This window comes from Schistocerca piceifrons, chromosome 1, assembly GCF_021461385.2.
Source record: "Schistocerca piceifrons isolate TAMUIC-IGC-003096 chromosome 1, iqSchPice1.1, whole genome shotgun sequence".
NCBI classification, from domain to species: domain Eukaryota; kingdom Metazoa; phylum Arthropoda; class Insecta; order Orthoptera; family Acrididae; genus Schistocerca; species Schistocerca piceifrons.
Window position 1 is genome coordinate 1,105,180,783 of NC_060138.1, and position 19,169 is coordinate 1,105,199,951.

Below are 19,169 nucleotides of genomic sequence, written 5' to 3' on the forward strand. Positions count from 1 at the left end.
CATCTTCATCTACATTCTCTACCATTTCTATAATATTGTCCCCAAGAACATCGCCCTTGTATAGCCCTCTATATACTCCTTCCACCTTTCTGCTTTCCCTTCTTTGCTTAGATCTGGGTTTCCATCTGAGTTCTTGATATTCATGCAAGTGGTTGTTTTTTCTCCAAATGTGTTTTTAATTTTCCTGTAGGCAGTATCTATCTTACCTCTAGTGAGATAAGCTTCTACATCCTTACATATGTCCTCTAACCATCCCTTCTTAGCCATTTTGCACTTCCTGTCAATCTCATTTGTATTCCTTTTTGCCTGCTTCATTTACTGCATTTTTATATTTTCTCCTTTCGTCTATATATGCTCTATAAAAGTTAACTGAGAAAGATTGCATGAAAGTTACCCCTCGCTCGCGGTCAAACCAGAAAAAATGCACGTGGCATCCAGCATCTCTCAGTTCTCTTGCAACCTGCCGTATAATTGCCATCTTGTGACGATATGCCCCACTACCAATAAGAGAGCAGCTGCCAACTGTGCCAAGCTAACGGATGACTGATAGTACAATGTCATTTTAAATACGTTGGGACTCCTAGCACTCCTACAATAGCTGATGGAAACCGGGGTTGCCCGTGGACTATATTGTTGATTATAGGGTTAAAAATATTTGAACTGAGAAACTGATTCCGAAATGGAGCCGAAATTGAATTTTACTCTGGGAGGCCCTTTGTACTTACGTTCTCCTTGACTATAGCACCCACGTAGAGTGGTGCAGCGATGGACGTCAGTGTCCCGATACAGTCAGTAACACCCATCATGAGGCCAGAGAAGTTCGGTGCGATGTCGATAAGGTTCATCGTGAAACCCATGACAGCGACACCATTGACACCGATGGTGACAGTCAGCAAGATCACAGCTGCTGTTGGGTCCCCCACTGGGATGAAGCCGAGGGCTACTAAAGTCACGGCTGGAAACCAGTAACCTGGAACATACACCGAATACTATTTTACAATTTCAGAAAAGATAAATGTGACCTTATTAAAGAAATAAGCGGTGGCTCTTACGGAAAGCAATAAGTGGTTTACATGAGATGTAACTTCTCGAAGTAGAGTTCTTGATTTACGTTAGTGCTGACTTCCTGGTCGGTGAAATAATACAATACAATATTTCACGGATATTGGAAAATTGGAACTGTTTCAATTTGAGATTAAAAAAAAAGGTTCAAATGGCTCTGAGCACTATGGGACTTAACATCTGAGGTTATCAGTCCCCTAGAAATAGAAATACTTAAAACTAACTAAGCTAAGGACATCACACACATCCATGCCCGAGGCAGGATTCGAACCTGTAGCAGCGGCGCGGTTCCGGACTGAGCACCTAGAGCCGCTCGACCACCGCGGCCGGCTCTATTTGAGATTCGAACACTATATTTATTGAGCATTATCTTGAATCACCTGTTGATGTTTTTAAATAATTCACTTAATATTTTTATTGTTTTACTTGTGTCATCTACCTCTACATTTGGAGGTGTCAATGTTTTAAACTTTATTTCGCATTTTTGTTTACAGCAAACTCATAACATCTCACATAAAACGAATTCATAGGGGAGTATGTTCTACTGTGGGTCACATTTCTGACTTTTGCTTCTAGCCAACCCTATAATAGAAGTTTATTATGTTTTCTTATTCAATTTCAAAAGAAAGCATTCACTTTGTACGCGCTCCAGTCTTTTTTCTGAAATTACAAAAATTACTTCGGAAAATTAAGGTTTTTCCAAATGTGAAAATATATTCCAAGGTACTACATGGCTATGAACAAATAATCGGTGGAATTTTAAAAGCACAACACTCGAGAAAATTTATTCAGTTCTGCATTTAATACTCTATCTGTTGTATTATTACTCTGCTACACACCAATAATCACTCAATTAAATCAAATTAAGTTTGAGTGTTACCAAATACGAGATACAGCTTAAAAGTAGGTAAATTTTGAAATAGAAGCTATTGGAAACCATAACCAATTTCCATTTTCAAGACAGGTAAAATCATTAAGGTATTAAAAATGTTCAGTTCATTTGCAAGTACTGCATATTCCATGGTAAAAGGCAATCTGTTTCAAGGTGCAAGATGGTTCATGATCGACGAAGTATGGCTTAGCTGGCAGAATGTTACATTAATAACTCTAAAGTTATATATCATTTTACTCACAATAAAATTCTGTAACTGAAAAATTAACAATATATTCCAAGGAGCTTAAATATATTGTCTAACACTTAAATGAGTATAATAAGAAATATTTACAAAAGCTATGCAAAAGACAATCTCATGTCCAGCAACAACAGGAACTGCAGAAAATGGCAAAAACTGCTTATGGCGGTCTATAGCATCCATTCCTTTATGTGATTCTAAAATCCGTCCCAAAACTGAAGTATCGAATAAAAAACGTCGCGTTACCCTATTTACACTATCCTTCCAGTGCAGTGCTCTCAACCACTGATTTGCGTTTACCCACTGGGCATTACAACTGCAGCATCATGGAGAAGGCGCACAACATATTTAAAATGTACAGAAAGCATACTGCATGCTTGGATGTGTAAATGATAACGTCTCAGCGCTACTGCGTGAAGTAGGTAGGAATAACGTCATCTACACCCTAAAAATAAGTAAAGATTACATATCAGGTTTCTAACTCCATTTACATGTTGGTTGTTTACGAGAACATGGCTTATGTCGGAATTAGCATAAAATCGGTTTATCGTTATGCGATATTGCTTCTCGTGTAGTTGCGATGCTGCGATTGTCATGCAAAAATGGAAATTATGGATTCAGGTGGACCATGCTCAGTGTCATGCAGGATCTCAGCGACCCCACGCAACCAGCGACCGTGAAGATAGACATCTTGTACACTTGGCCCTGTAGGACATACAGACACTTCAGGTACTCGTACTTTGTTTTGCAAGCAAGACAAGTATCCTTTCAGACATTCAACTGCATCCCCTTAGGAAATGGCACTTCATCATCAAAAAGTCAGCTATGAGTCAGCTGACTGTCATACAGTAGATAGCCCGTATTTGTTGCTTCTGATAGTATCAGTATGAAATGACTCCACTTATCTAGTTCCACCACGAACGGTAGGTCAGGGCTCGGAAAAACTAATCTCACTCCTTGGGGTTCAGACTGTGGATTGAGGAGTGCGTGTTACCACGCAGAGGCTTTTAGAACAACACGCACGAGTGCCGATGATGACGGGGCGTCATGTAGGCGATCACTCAGCTTCGGTATCTGTACTGTGCCCAACGTGACTGAATCTGTAGCCTGTGGGAAGCTGAGTCCACAGTTGGTCAGGCCTACTCACTGTCGAGCGCAGGCACCCTCAGGGTCACTAGTTTTACACAGCTATGCCTAACTTAACCACAGGTTCTAGCCAAGACGCGAAGCCCCGGACGGGCCTAACTTGGAACTGAGTCTATTACTACTCGTGTCAGTGTTTGGTCCCACCACATTTGACAAGTAGCCGCCAAGCACATTTTGATTCAGATCCTCCAGTGCACATCTCATAGTGACTGAGAATGCTCGTTACGCGGAAATCAGTCATAGGGAAGTCTCAGGCAGTTCTATGGTAACTGCCATGTGGACTGCAAAGGTGCTCACTGCATTTCTCATAGAAAACTCAGACACTACACACACGTTCAGAGAAAACGGAACACCTTGAAAGCCTAGAGACAGGACTTACATATTCACTAGACATTTACATTAGTACGCTCTGCAGAAATGAATAGTATTTGAACAATGTCGTCCCGCGGGTTTAGGTTCAACATCAAGATCGCGGCCATCAGCACCTATCGGTAAATTGTGCCTACGGCTCTACTTGTCGCTATAAAACGAAGGTAATGAATCAATGTACCTTGAAGAGACATGAAGGATGCGCTGCAGACGAATGCGCGAACCGTACCGTCAAATCAGTGAATTTGAAAGAGCATGCATTATTGGCGTGAGAGAATGTGGTATATCCATCTGGGAAGTTGCTGCTCGTGTGGGTTGAATGTTTCGGCAGTACAACGGGTGTGTGCAGAATGATTCACGGAAGGCTCTAGAACATGATGAGATGGGTCAGGTCATATCACCCACACCAACCCCTGAGATGATCGACACGTCATGCGAATGGCATTGCAGGACAGATCCGCGTCCTCCTTGGCTCTGGTGCAACAGTGGAACACATCGTACACTATCAGTTGTGACAGTCCGTCGCCGTTTATTACGGCATGGGGTACGTGCGATTCGTTCATTTCTCCACCTACCTCTGACGATTGTGTAGAAACATGCTAGACGACAACGGTGTATGGAACGACGTCACTGAAGACAGGTATGGTATCAGACAGTGGTTTTGGACGAATACAGGTTCTGGTTATTTGAAAATGATGGCCGCATTTTGGTTTGCCTCAGAAAGGGAGAGAGGTATCACAGCGACTGCATTCCCCCAAGACATACAGTGCCAAGATCTTATGGTGTGCTGTGCCATTGGTACAACCACAAATCGCAGTTAGTGCATGTCTAGGGCACTATGATCAGTGTGACGTACTTGAAAGACATCCTGCGACCCATAGCCATACCCTTTGTCCACAACACCCAGACACCATTTTTCAGTAACACAATGTATTACAGGATGCTGCTGCACGAACTCGTGCCTTCTTGGTGTCACAGGATGTCAGCCTTTTGCCCTGGACCGCCAGCTCAAGCGAAAATCTGTGGGATATGGTGAAATTGTAGGTGCAGTGCTGTGACCCAGATGCGAACCACCACAGATCAACTTTCGAAGCAGGTGAATGCAGCATGGATGGTTATACCATAGGATGCTATACGCTCCTTATAGGCGTCGGTGCCTTGATGCATGGAACAAGTTGCCAGGGCCCATGGCGGACGCTAACCCTACTGTGCAACAGGACACATGCTGACCAAGGTGACTGAAATGAGAATCATTTCTGTATAATGTACTGATGTACATGTCCTGTGAATGTGAACGTCCTATCTACAGTTATTCAAGGTGTTCTGTTTTTCCTGGATATGAGAGCAGTGCACCACATGTAGACCAATACCTCAGACAACTACCCCAGCAGTTACCACATGACTCCCTGGCCAGAGACAAATTCTGCACCTGAAGAGTTAATAATATATATTAGACAGCCATTAAATGTGGATAACGCAAATTAATTATGAACACTGCGCAAAAGCAAAGGATCTGGGTTTTGGTTCACGCCACCTCATGAACCGACAACTCTAACAGATATTCCAGCGTTTACCACTTGCTCGTATGGTGTTTACCAACCACACTATTCAAGTTCTCATTGTGTGTGATCAGTAACTGCCAAGGTCTTCAACATGAGTCTCTACTGCAATGATATCTCTATCGAGACCACCTTTTATTCCAGTAACCTGACGATTGAGTACATAAGAGACAGTTTTAAGGGTAATCGCCGCACAGTTGAAAGGGTGACCACGTGGACACTGCGCGTGACTCCCACGTTGAGTAATGTGGCCCAGCATCTCAAACTATGGCCGTGGTCGCCAACCCTGGTCCCTCCTGACGGGGGGGGTTACTGGGTAAAATACTTATTCATCCATAACCTCAGGCAGTGCACTTGATGATGTCCTCGCCCAGCTACACCTCCCCAGCCACAACCATGCTCAAGATCTGAAGTCAGTTACCTGGCGGTGCAATAAAACCAGGTTCCTGGGGAGACTGCATGGATGATGAAAGGTTGATGCCAGCCTTGTCCAGCGGGAGCTTATTGAGACATCTGAGCACCCTTCTTCACCCAGTCCCTAAGGCTCACTCTGAGAGGACGCGCCATTATCTGCCTTCTACAGACCCAATTGTTGGCGCGACGTAGCACCTTCCCACTTGCACGTCTTGTCAGTCACCAGACCAGGGCCAAACCCAGCCATCAGCTACAGCCACTCCAGTAAGCAACAAGGCGCCCACGGCGAATATCCTCACTGACAGCGCGACGACCTTTGGAACACCACAGACTGACAGCAAGGTCACCATTGTTGTAGTTTTCCTTGATTCGACAGCAGTGAAATGTGCGCTGGCATTGATGGCGCCATGTCTTAAGAAGAACCCAACTTCATTGCGCAGCATCACGACAGACGTACCGTTTCTGGAAGTTTTATGGAGACCTAACTTTCATAGATTGCTCGCGTCATCGTCATACAGGTCTAGCACCTGACGCGATGGTGTCTGAATACCACTGGGCACACTTGGCGATAACCCCTGGTTGGAGGTAAAATCCAAAAAATGTTAAGGCCAGACCTGCAGAGTCTATTCAACTGTTTCCCGAGCTAAGAATTGTTCCAGATTTCCCGCCCATTGAAATCATTTGGTCGTGGGCTCACCACCACTCGCCAGCCACTGATTGCAGCAGCAAGCAGTACCTTACCCATATTTGTCTCCCAAGCTCACTTCGACGTGATGTCCAGCTGGGTTGGAGACGTAGCTGTTAAGGCAGTTCCGAGTATTAAGTTGCGCACCCTTTCTACCCTAAATATCACCTACAAATTGAATCATGTATTCATCTTACTGTACTGCATACACGCATTAAGAAAAATTTTCATTATTTGCTATGCTTTCTGGTGTTGCAACTCCTAATGTATTTTGAAATGTTTCCTTAGCTACCATTTCATTTATTTTTTACACCTTTCCTTATAACATCATCTGTGTGTGCGTTAGGTAGAACCAACTTTTTCTCATACTGTCACTGCAGACACACAAATCATTTTAATATGTTTCAGAGTTACCCCCGGTGTATACAGTGTTCAAATAACTTTAGGGGAATGCAGCCGGCTGACGTCGTCGACAACCGCCAGTATTTCGACTGGAGCGCACTTTACCATTTTCAAGGCATAACTGCAGCAAATAAGCTTTGTGCAAGGGAATTTAAAGCCTCGGTCTCCATATAGATAACGCACACGCACATGCTGTAAACACTAGCGGCATTACAAAATCCAAAGATTACCGACGTTAGAAGTTATCGATAGTGAAATTAACCAGCAACGGGTGAGATAGCATTAACTCAGGCCCTCACTCTTTTTGGCAACGGAGAGGACAGGGTTCCAATAGAATTGAAAGAAAAACTACCACCTCCATTTATAAGGTTACATGCTAATTTGATTTCAACTGCATCCCTAAAAACACTTTCCTAACAGCTGGAAGTGCGTGCCAGAATCTCAGTGTTGTTCCTTAGGATGAAATGTGTCACGACAGTGTTCTGCAAGAGCGGATTGTTTTGGCTGTTGTAAGAGTAACAAAAATTCGGAGTAGGTATTAAAGTCCATGGAGAAGAAATAAAAACGTTGAAGTTCACCGATGACATTGTAATTCCGTCAGAGACAGCAAAGGACTTGGAAGAGCAGTTGAACGGAATGGACAGTGTCCTGAAAGGAAGATATAAGATGAACATCAACAAAAGCAAAACGAGGATAATGCAATGTAGTCGAATTAAATCGGGTGATACTGAGGGAATTAGATTAGGAAATGAGACACTTAAAGTAGTAAAGGAGTTTTGCTATTTGGGGAGCAAAATAACTGATGATGGTCGAAGTAGAGAGGATATAAAATGTAGACTGGCAATGGCAAGGAAAGCGTTTCTGAAGAAGAGAAATTTTTTAACATCGAGTATAGATTTAAGTGCCAGGAAGTCGTTTATGAAAGTATTTGTATGGAGCGTAGCCATGTTTGGAAGTGAAACATGGACGATAAATAGTTTAGACAAAAAGAGAATAGAAGCTTTAGAAATGTGGTGCTACAGAAGAATGCTGAAGATTAGATAGGTAGACCACATAACTAATGAGGAGGTATTGAATAGAATTGGGGAGAAGAGAAGTTTGTGGCACAACTTGACAAGAAGAAGGGACCTGATAGTAGGACATGTTCTGAGGCATCAAGGGATCACAAATTTAGCGTTGTAGGGCAGCGTGGAGGGTAAAAATCGTAGTGGGAGACCAAGAGATGAATACACTAAGGAGATTCAGAAGGATATAGGTTGCAGTAAGTACTGGGAGATGAAGAAGCTTGCACATGATAGAGTAGCATGGAGAGCTGCATCAAACCAGACTCAGGACTGAAGACAACAACAACAACAAGGGTGTGTGCCGCTTATGTTCAGTATACCGGTTCTCCATAGTTCTGATACTCTGACCAATACATGACATGCCAAAACGCCATGGAATACGGTAGACACCAGTATTACGTAAAGCAAGAACATTCTTTGCGGAACCTAAAAGGACTCTGGTTTTAGATGGTGGTCGAATAACACATTTCACACCATAATTTCCGAAAATACGACAAGTCCTGTTCGAAATACTCTTGCTTAAGGCAAAAAGGCTGTAGACTTCGGTGCCACCTCGGTATTATCATCACTCACCCGGTGAACAGTTGGTCGACATCGCAACATACGTCTGATCTGTCTTTCACTCAAACCATTCTGACGACAGGTGACCTTAAGATGGGCTAACTCAGCTGACAATGCTCGGGGTCCGAGATGGCATGATCCCTGTGAACCAAGGTACGAAGCACCCCTTCATGCTACGACCTCTGTGGCCGAGCGGTTCTGGGCGCTTCAGTCCGGAACCGCGCTGTTGCTACGGTCGCAGGTTCGAATCCTGTCTCGGTCATAGATGTGTGTGATGTCCTTAGGTTAGTTAGGTTTAGGAAGTTCTAAGTGTAGGGGACGGATGACCTCAGATATTAAGTGCCGTAGTGCTTAGAGCCATTTGAACCATTTTGAACCCCTTCACGCTGAGCCGGATAGTGTCAGCTGTGAGGCTGTAGATACAAGTCAGTGTGAGTAGGCTTCCTATTTAGGGAATGAACTAACGTACAATCAGCCTTACTCCTGATCAACACGTCAAAGAAGGGAAAGCAGTCATTCTATTCCACCTCGATCGCCAAATAAATATTCTGCCGGATAGAATTAAGGTGTGCTAAAAAGTCGTTGAAATTCTCACTGTTATGAGACCAAACAACGAGAGTATCGTCCAATATCTTAAAAAAAGAGCAGGTTTCAAAGTTTCGACTCCAAGACACGTTCCTCTATAAAGAAATTGGCAATAATAGGAGACAACAAGCTTTCCATTTGTAGGCTCACATTACTGGTCATTCAACAAAAAGTGAGTGGAATGGAACTCAACACATGTCGAAGCTAACCTCAGTCCCCCGTAGCGAATCACAGAGAGGAATGCGAGTGAAGAGAGAGAGAGACCACGTCCAAACTTACTATAATATCACATTCATTTAATCACATTTTCTCTAATCGACGTAAGAGATCAATCGAGTTCTTAATGTGATGCTCCACCGACCTGCTATAGAGCTCAACGGAGTAACAATGTGCTTTACTATACAACATGTCGAAGCACCAACATTACTCACAACCCGACAAAAAGTGTCAAGATTCCCCTACGCATCGCTTGCTTGGTAGAGTTATGGCTTGAAAATGGCAGGGTGTGCTCTATTCGAAATATCGGTGGTTGTCGACGACCACCTGACTGCATACATCTAAGTTACTGGAACATTTTCATACTATTTGTCGTAACTGTAATTGTTACATCTTAGGTAACTATGATGTAAAAAAGGTACTGCATATGTGAAACCCTGCTCCGATGTAAGACAGGGCCTGATGGTCCTAATCAGAGCGGGTTAATAAATAAATAAACTTTTCGAGTTTGTTGATAATTTCTGTTTCCTGTAAATTAATGACTTCTTGTGCGGACAGCAATACATAGTTATCTGCATATACTTTCTTACCAATGGAGTTGATCACCTTTCTTAAGGCCCCCCTGCTGAGGATTTGCTTCTTCTCTACACTGTTGACGATCCAGCTGCAGGCAACACTCAGGACAATGTTAGCGATGTACGGCAGTGCAGAAAGTAACCCGTTCTGCGAGAACACATATCATAAAATTTCAGCTGCAGAACGGGAAAATTCTTTTTGCATTGCACAGAGTACCTCATAAGTCAAAACCTGTTGATAGCGCCATACAAAACCTTAAGGACTGTGTACTTCCGCAACATATCACACTGAAAGAAAGGACATACTTTATTATTATTATTATTATTATTACACTACTGGCCATTAAATTTGTTACACCAAGAAGAAATGCAGATGATAAACGGGTTTTCATTGGACAAATATATTATACTAGAACTGACATTAGATTACATTTACACACAATTTGGGTGTATAGATCCTGAGAAATCAGTACGCAGAACAACGACCTCTGGGCGTAATAAGGCCCTTGAGACGCCTGGGCATTGAGCCAAACAGAGCTTAGATATCACAGATCATCAAGAGTAGTGACTGGGGTATTGTGACGAGCCAGTTGCTCGGCCACCATTGACCAGATGTTTTCAATTGGTGAGAGATCTGAAGAATGCGCTGGCCAGGGCAGCAGTCGAACATTTTCTGTATCCAGAAAGGCCCGTACAGGACCTGCAACATGCGGTCGTGCATTATCCTGCTGAAATGTAGGGTTTCGCAGGGATCGAATGAAGGGTCGAGCCCTGGGTCGTAGCACATCTGAAATGTAACGTCCACTGTCCAAAGTGCAGTCAATGAGAACAAGAGGTGACCGAGACGTGTAACCAATGGCACCCCATACCATCACGCCGGGTGATACGTCAGTATGGCGACGACAAATACACGCTTGCAATGTGCGTTCACCGCGATGTCGCCAAACACGGATGTGACCATCATGACGCTGTATACAGAACCTGGGTTCGTCCGAAACCAGGTTCGTCGTTGAGTACACCATAGCAGGCGCTCCTGTCTGTGATGCAGCGTCAAGGGTAACCGCAGCCATGGTCTCTGAGCTGATAGTCCATGATGCTGCAAACGTCGTCGAACTGTTCGTGCAGATGGTTGTCGCCTTGCAAACGTCCCCATCTGTTGACTGAGGGATCGAGACGTGGCTGCACGATCTGTTACAGCCATGCGGCTAAAATGCCTGTCATCTCGACTGCTAGTGATACGAGGCCATTGGGATCCAGCACGGCGTTCCGTATTACCCTCCTGAACCCACCGATTCCATATTCTGCTAACAGTCATTTGATCTCGACCAACGCGAGCGGCAATGGTGCGATATGATAAACCGCAATCGCGATAGGCTACAATCCGACCTTCATCAAAGTCGGAAGCGTGATGGTACGCATTTCGCCTCCTTACACGAGGAATCACAACAACGTTTCACCAGGAAACGCCGGTCACTGCTGTTTGTGTATGAGAAATCGGTTGGAAACTTTCCTCATGTCAGCACGTTGTAGGTGTCGCCACCGGCGTCAACCTTGAGTGAATGCTCTGAAAAGCTAATCACTCGTATATCACAGCATCTTCTTCCTGTCGGTTAAATTTCGCGTCTGTAGCACGACATCTTCGTGGTGTTGGAATTTTAATGGCCAGTAGTGTATTATTATTACTGTAGCAGATAACCCATATTTTCGGCACTGATGAGTGTTGAAGAACGCGGAAAAATTGTCGCAAAGCACAAAGTAATGCAGTCCATTGTTGGTGTTTAACGTTTATGGAGCCTCAAAGAGATGTCAAGCCACTCAGTCATCTTGTACGATCTCTATAAATGAATGGGAATCAGCTCTGTCTTGCGTTTATAAAACTCTAGTTTACATTCGACACTCTTTCATTTTTTTTTTATTTGCATTGGTCCTTAGTTCGTGTAAGCAGTGTCTAGAGACTAAACAATTCGCAGTGAAAGGCATATTTCATCTGTCGTCCGTGAACCAGTCTACTGTAGCTAAATGTAGAAGTACCCACCAATAGTTCCAAGCAGCGTCCGAGAAATTAGTCAAGAATATTTGTGGCTCGTCACTCTCTAGAGTAGTACCTTGAGGCAAGAGCCAGCAGTAGCAACATCGCTGACCTGTTAGCAAGGGGAACCACATAGGCACGGAACTGCTGACGCATCTGTACAATGAATGCGCACGTGTGATCCCTGTTGGCCGAACTATTCACTTCAGAGGTAAGGTTACATCAGTTTCTGAACCAATGTCTAAGGAAATTCACACGTCAGTACTTAATGTACTCATTGTGGCGAGATTTATCTCACCACGGTAGACAACTTATCTTAGAGGGTGCTTACACGTTACCTCTGCTGTTCGTTCCTGTTGCTCACCTGTGAGGGATGACGTAGTCCTCATCCTCATCAATGTTTTAGACCTGGCCCCGAACGCCTCTTGCATACTGGATAAACCCGTAATGTAAGTGGCTCTACATCCCACATAACTAATCCTGTGTTTATCATGGATCCACATATCTTCGACATCTTGATCTGCAGGTTATATCCGTGAAAATATTGAAAGAAGTTCTAAAATTACCATCCGTTGCTCATTGAGACTATGCTGGATGCCGCCCCTGGAAGCCTTGTTCTTCCTCGGAGCTTTCATCCAAGGGTTGTGATCAATGTATGAACTCTCAGACACTGTTGCGAAGGAAAGAATGTAATCCTGATCTGTGAATAATATGTTATACTCTCATGAGAGAGTGCTTCATTGGTAGACGGAGGTGAAGTACTGTTCACGAACGTAACTGCATTATTATTGAAGTACTTCTCTTTCAAAAAAAATTGGAGTCGCGTCCAAAAGCTACAATACATTACAACAATTTTGTTTAGCTTGAAACGATAATAATTGTATGCCTATCAAAAGTTTACTCTATAAGCTTTTTGTTGAGGATGTGTTTAGCACATCCCAGTACAAACACTAATATTGTGTACCGATCGCAAGTCACCAGAGAAAAGTTTCATCTTTCTCCCAAAGCGATCAGACCGTAGAATGACTACTACCAGGGTTAGAGACCTCAAACTCGTACCAGTATTACATAATTCACCAGACATTGTTTATCTGTAATTAATTTTATATCTGATGGATTTGTTCAGAAACATAACTTCGTATTTCCCTTCTTTTTTAAAAAAATTAAGAAACCGTAGATCAGTTGCTAAATCCACCATCTGCGGTTTCTTCATTTTTCAAAATGGACTTGTACGGTTCCGGCTGCCCCACAAGAATAACTATTTCCCTTTATCCGCCAGTTAGTAAACGGTTTATAAACAGTCGCAAAAGTGTTGAGAAACATGTACACTCAACATCAAAGAAAATTCAGACCATTTGGCAACAGCAGCAGAAAATCCAGTCTGCAGCGTGACGTCTGTAACTGCCTAGACCCCTTGTGTAAGTGTAGCGACTTGTTGTTCATGCACATCTATAGTGTGAGAGGTCGACTAGAATGATTTAGAGTGTGTGTTACCTGCAAAAGAAAAAGTTCAAAGAAAGGCAGCACGTTTTGTATTATCGCGAAATATGGGAGAGAGTGTCACAAAAATGATACAAGATTTGAGATGGACATCATTAAAAGAAAGGCGTTTTTCGTTGCGACGGAACTTCGCCGGCCGTGTGGCCGAGCGGTTCTAGGCACTTCAGTCTGGAACCGTACGACCGCTACGGTCGCAGGTTCGAATCCTGCCTCGGGCATGGACGTGTGTGATGTCCTTAGGTTAGTTAGGTTTAAGTAGTTCTAAGTTCTAGGGGACCGATGACCTCAGATGTTGAGTCCCATAGTGCTCAGAGCCATTTGAACCATTGAACGGAATCTTCTCAAGAAATTCCAATCACCAACTTTCTCCTCCGAATGCGAAAATATTTTGTTGACACGGACTTACATAGGGAGGAATGATCACAAAGATAAAATAAGGGAAATCAGAGCTCGTACGGAAAGATATAGGTGTCCAAAAAATGGTCCAAATGGCTCAGAGCACTATGGGACTTAACATCTATGGTCATTTGTCCCCTAGATTTTAGAACTACTTAAACCTAACTAACCTAAGTACATCACACACATCCATACCCGAGGCAGGATTCGAACCTGTGACCGTAGCGGTCACGCGGTTCCAGACTGAAGCGCCTAGAACCGCACGGCCACACCGGCCGCCAGATATAGGTGTTCATTCTTTCCGCGCGCTATACGAGATTGGAATAATAGAGAATTGTGAAGGTGGTTCGATGAACCCTCTGCCAGGCACTTGAACGTGATTTGCAGAGTATCCACGTAGATGTAGATGTAGAAGAGCATTGCAAAAACAAGCATTTTGTGAGTCAATGTATCTCTCATGTGTCCTGTAAGTTTCAATAAAAGTCATTAGTTGTTACTGATTATCTGTCACTTATAGTAAGGTAAAAGTGAGTAGTACTACAGTGGTGACCCTATTTTGTAAAAATTAGTTCTTCCGCACCGTGTAACTACCACGCCGCCTGGAAAATGGAGAAGCAACACTCACAACCATACTAGCTTTCCTGTAAACAAGAAAAAACCCAACATCCACATAATCACACTTCAGCGGTTTTTCCAACAATTTCGTCGCTACTGGACAGTCCAGATGCAACGTCACCAACTACAACAGCTTCAGTACGGCTGCCGACTTTCTCGCAGCTCATCCGACAGAATACTTCGTCATCTTCCAACAAAGTGGCGTGTGTAACAACGAAGACAAATTGAACCCAATCATCGCCAACATTGATGACTAATTGGTTAAAGTGGTACGAGACACAGTACTGCAGCGCACCTCGGAGCAGTCGTACCAAAATTTTAGAGACATAGTAATGAAGCGCCAGTCAGTACCTAAGGGACAACGTATGCAACTAATCCTGAAAGAAGAGACCATCGGAAACAGAAGCGTGACGGCAGGTGTGTCAGAAGCTGTTCTCAGAACCATTACGCACGATATGACATCAACACAAAGTGTGGTTTGGCAGCACATGATAAGTTACCATTATCCGTATTAATAGAGGAGGCCGACGCAATTTTCCACTCTTTCCCTGTGGCACTTAATGACTATATGTGCGCTACAAGAGGAATAGTGCCGGACACGCCGGTTTATGGCGTTGTTACATAAAGCAACAAACCGCAATTTGACATTGACACTACTGGTGCTAAAAGAGTGAGACAAAATTGAGAAAGGGAAAACAGAGAGGAAGAGGGGGGGGGGGGGGCGGGGGCAGAGGGGAAGGACGAAGGGTATGCATCACTCAAGGACACACGAAAGAATTCGTCTTCGTCTGCACATGTATCGGCAGATTCGGTGTTCTGGTAACAGTAACTACAGATCACGTTTGTCAGTTTGACTGCTCACTATTTACCGAGCTCATAAAGTTATCTGACATCTCCTAACTAAAAAGTACTAGCTACCATCCAGCGAGTAACAGGATCGTGAAACGACTGTATCGAACACTCTAAGCAGCACTCATGGGCCAAGAAAGTACCTGGACCGACACAAAACCTGTTTATTACTGGAGTTAAAGACAACTGTAAAAACAGATACAGGTACAACGAAAAACCAGTCCAAAGCTGCAAATTTCATTTTTTTTTATTCACTCATTGACTAGTTTAGAACCAGGACCCATTTTCGATCCATCGCAACATAGTCAAAAATGGTATTTTCGAAAATGCAAAAACCATGCTAAGAATGTGCAAACGAACAGTACAGCGCATACAGATACAGAGCTACCTGTATGCGATTTGAAAACGGGTCCCAGTCACAAATTAGTCACTGAGAGAATAAAAAAAAATGAAATTGCAACTTTGGACTGGTTTTTCGTTGTACCGATTGACAGAAATCGCTGCCTCACAGCTATTCCAGCATTCTGGAAGTTCGTGAAAATAGATATTTACTTAGTCCCGAGTCATTTAGTGTATGAACAACAAATTCGCGTCCCGCCGACCTAATAAAGAACCAAGAAGGGACGACACTCTCCGCCCGCGTCTTGCAAGAATTCGCATAAACACTGCGGTGCTCAATGCAACAGTTCATTCCGTCACGCCATCAAGTAAACAGTTTTACACAAGGACCTCTACAGTTGTTGCACATATGCTTACGTGTTGACGCTGTTCCACCCTACACTGGACCCTATCGCGTATTACACCTCAGCTCGCACACTTTTAGTACTTCAAGACAGTAAAACTACAACAATGTAGAGAGAGTGAAGCCCGCATACGTTACAGACGGAGAGCCTTCAGAAAAGCCACACACAGCTCTCCCAACTTAAATCCCACCGGGCGAGCAGCTTTCAGTGAACACCACCACCACAACTTCATCGAATCAAGATGTGGACGATACAGTTTCATCAGCAACACCTGCTAGAAGCAATTTACTGAAACCTGCAGTGTCGCCTCCATCAGGTTTTATTACATGAGCACGGCCATATCATTCGCTCGAATTGTCCAGAATGTTCTACAAATTGATTGCGAATATGAAGTCCATGAACGGCTGCAATTGGTCTCCAAGTAGCCGAACATAACCATTTCCAGTCAATGATCGTATCAGTTGGGCTAGAAGGTCCAGTCCATTCCAAGTAAACACAGCCTACACCATTATGGAACCACCACCAGCTTACACAGTGCTGGACGACAACTTGAGTCCATGGCTTCATGGGGTCTGCGCCACACTCGAACACAACCATAATTTCTGACCAACTGAAATCGAGACTCATCTGCCTAGGCCACGGTTCTCCAGTCGTCTAGGATCCAACCGACACGGTCACGAGTCCAGGAGAGTCGCTGCAGGTGACGTCATACTGTTAGCAAAGGCACACGCAGTCGGCCGCTGTGGCCGAGCGGTTCTAGTCGCTTAAGTCCGGAACCGCGCGGCTGCTACGGTCGCAGGTTCGAATCCTGCCTCGGCATTGGTGTGTGTGATGTCCTTAGGTTAGTTAGGTTTAAGGGGGGTAGGACGTCGGACGGGCCAACAGTAGGGGGACAAGGGGCGCATCACCCCACTCTCCATTGTTGCCAAATTTATTCAAGATGGCGGCGATGACGTCATCCAATATGGCGGCATGTAGACTTGGCAACAGTGCATGACGACATCCAAGACGGCGAATTTTGGCGGGAAAATAGGCCAATTGTGCTACGTCCACTAACCTAACCTTCAGAAAAAAATTGAGGGAAGTTTGAATTTTGGTGGGAAAATAGCCCAATTGCGCTACTTCCACTAACCTAAGCCTCCAGAAGAAAAAAAAAATGGCGGGAAGTTTGAATTCCAACAGGATAATGCATGCAATGACCGTTGGGTTGGAGTGTTATTAGATGGGATGTAGATTGTTCCGTTGACTACTTCTGCACATTTTATTCCTTTATTTAACTGAGTGAAGATCGATTGTGGTGTGTTGTATACATGCTTGCCTGTTGTCTAGACCTGGGACAGACCTTAGTTGACATGTAAATTATAGCCAAGATCTCGAAAATGTTACATGACTGAGACCGGTATTTGAGAGTGGAAATATCATTTTGCGTATGTTTGTTTCTAGTTAGTCAGTGGTTTACAGCATGCTGCACATAGATAAAGTTCGGCGTTTGTAGAGAATTAATTTGAAGTCTATATCTTGGGAATTATGATGAACTAGTGATCCGTAGGGTGTAGCCTAGTGCATGATATTGAGAAGTACAGCTAAAATGGTGTAATATTATGGACATGCAGTCTATGAGTCTGAGGATGTCTGAAGAAAAGCGAACAGATAACGAAGGAGAGACAGTAAGGCGTTTGTGCTGAGGAGGGGACGATACCGAATTTGTAAAAAACAGTTCTGAGGGTGACTTAGGTCCGCTGATGTAAGAGGGAAGATTAGCTCTGAGTGTTGGGTCTGTAGAGAGAACAGGTTGACGGGCACTTTCCTGGGATTGGGGAGCATTGCTGTATATAGACGCTGTAGGGGTAGAATATTTTTTTCGCATGCTGTAGAGATATACTGGATAAGTGCACTGTTTTGTGTCAAATGTGTATATACTGTATTGTGAAGTTAATGTGGTTTACATTGTGTAGCGTTTGTATCTACTGCACTCTAAAGTTAATATTGATTATGTTATGTGACGAGTAGAGAGGAAGTCGTAAGGACGGTAGAGATATTTCCAGAGCAACAGCGGTCAAGAGAGTGTATTTCCGATACTTAGCTCATTGTGGAATGCCAATCAAATGAGACCGCGATCGTAAGATTTAACTGTATAAGTATAATGAGATCAACGACTTCGGTATTCGAGAGTGCGAATATAATATTTTGGTCTGTTTGTTTCTAGTTATTGAGTGGTTTAAAGGATGCTGTACTTAGAAAAAAAAAGGTGTGTTCTTGTAGTCTATGAGTCTGGATAAGTTTGTAGAAAAAAAGCGAGAAGGCAAGGAAGAAGAAGAGAGAGTAACGCATTTGTGTTGAGGGGAAGCGATCGCCGAATTTGTGGAACAGTTCTGAGAGGGACTTCCGTCCGTTGATGCAGAAGGGCTGATTACCGCTGAGTGTGGCGTGTGTAGAAAGAAAGAGCAGGTTCATAGTGCTTCCTTAGGAATTGAGAGAATTGGGACATGTAGTGGGTATTGTAAAGTTAATGTGGTTTACATTGTGTAGGGTTTGTATATAATGGATTGTAAAGTTACTAATGCTTATGTTATGGGATGAGGAGAGACGATGACCGTCTGTGTGTGTGTGTGTGTGTGTGTGTGTGTGTGTAGATTGAGGGGGGATGTGGAGGTAATTTAGCGATCTCTGTAAAAGTATGGACAGGAAGCATCAGAAAGAAAAGCAGGATGGTACTTTGATAACGAGTCCTTCGGAAATTAGACCAGTAAATTCGATAAGAAGGAATAAGAATGATTAATCGGTTGTGCTGGGATATAGGAGGGTTGGGAACATTTGCGTATGTTGAGAGCTGGAAAGGTAGGAGGAGCGCATTCAGTATTACACTGCTGGCCACCGTAAATGCAACACCCTGAAGGAAGCATCCGAATCAAGAGAAATTTACACCATGGGTTTGCAGCGATGAGATATGCAACTGATTAGAATTTCAGCGCAGACGCACATCACGCGCGCCTGTGGCGCCACCTCATAGCGCCATTTAACGCTTGGCGATTTCGACGAGTGTACGTTCGGCACGTGTGTTTACCTTGTGGTTGTTTCACAAGACGATCAGTTATGCCTCGTAGACAACAGCGAACATCGTTTGATCAAGTATCCGAGTTCGACAGAGGAAGGATAGTGGCTTACCGAGATGGTGGATTATCATACAGAGAAATCGCTAGTCGTGTTGGACGAAACCAAACAACGGTAATGCGGATATGTGACCGTTGGATGCAGGAGGGTACGAC

At 43.8% G+C, this 19,169-nt stretch overlaps 1 protein-coding gene across 1 annotated transcript in view; it reads right to left on the reverse strand.

Annotated features, from left to right (window-relative positions):
• Positions 1-698: 698 nt before the first annotated feature.
• Positions 699-19,169, reverse strand: part of LOC124777953 (putative inorganic phosphate cotransporter) — a 48,434-nt gene continuing 29,963 nt past the window's right edge. The window contains exons 5-6 of the mRNA XM_047253514.1: positions 9,787-9,919; positions 699-970 (exon numbers count right to left, since the gene is read on the reverse strand). Of these exons, the coding sequence (XP_047109470.1) occupies positions 699-970; positions 9,787-9,919 (405 nt within the window). The remainder of the gene's footprint in view (positions 971-9,786; positions 9,920-19,169) is intronic.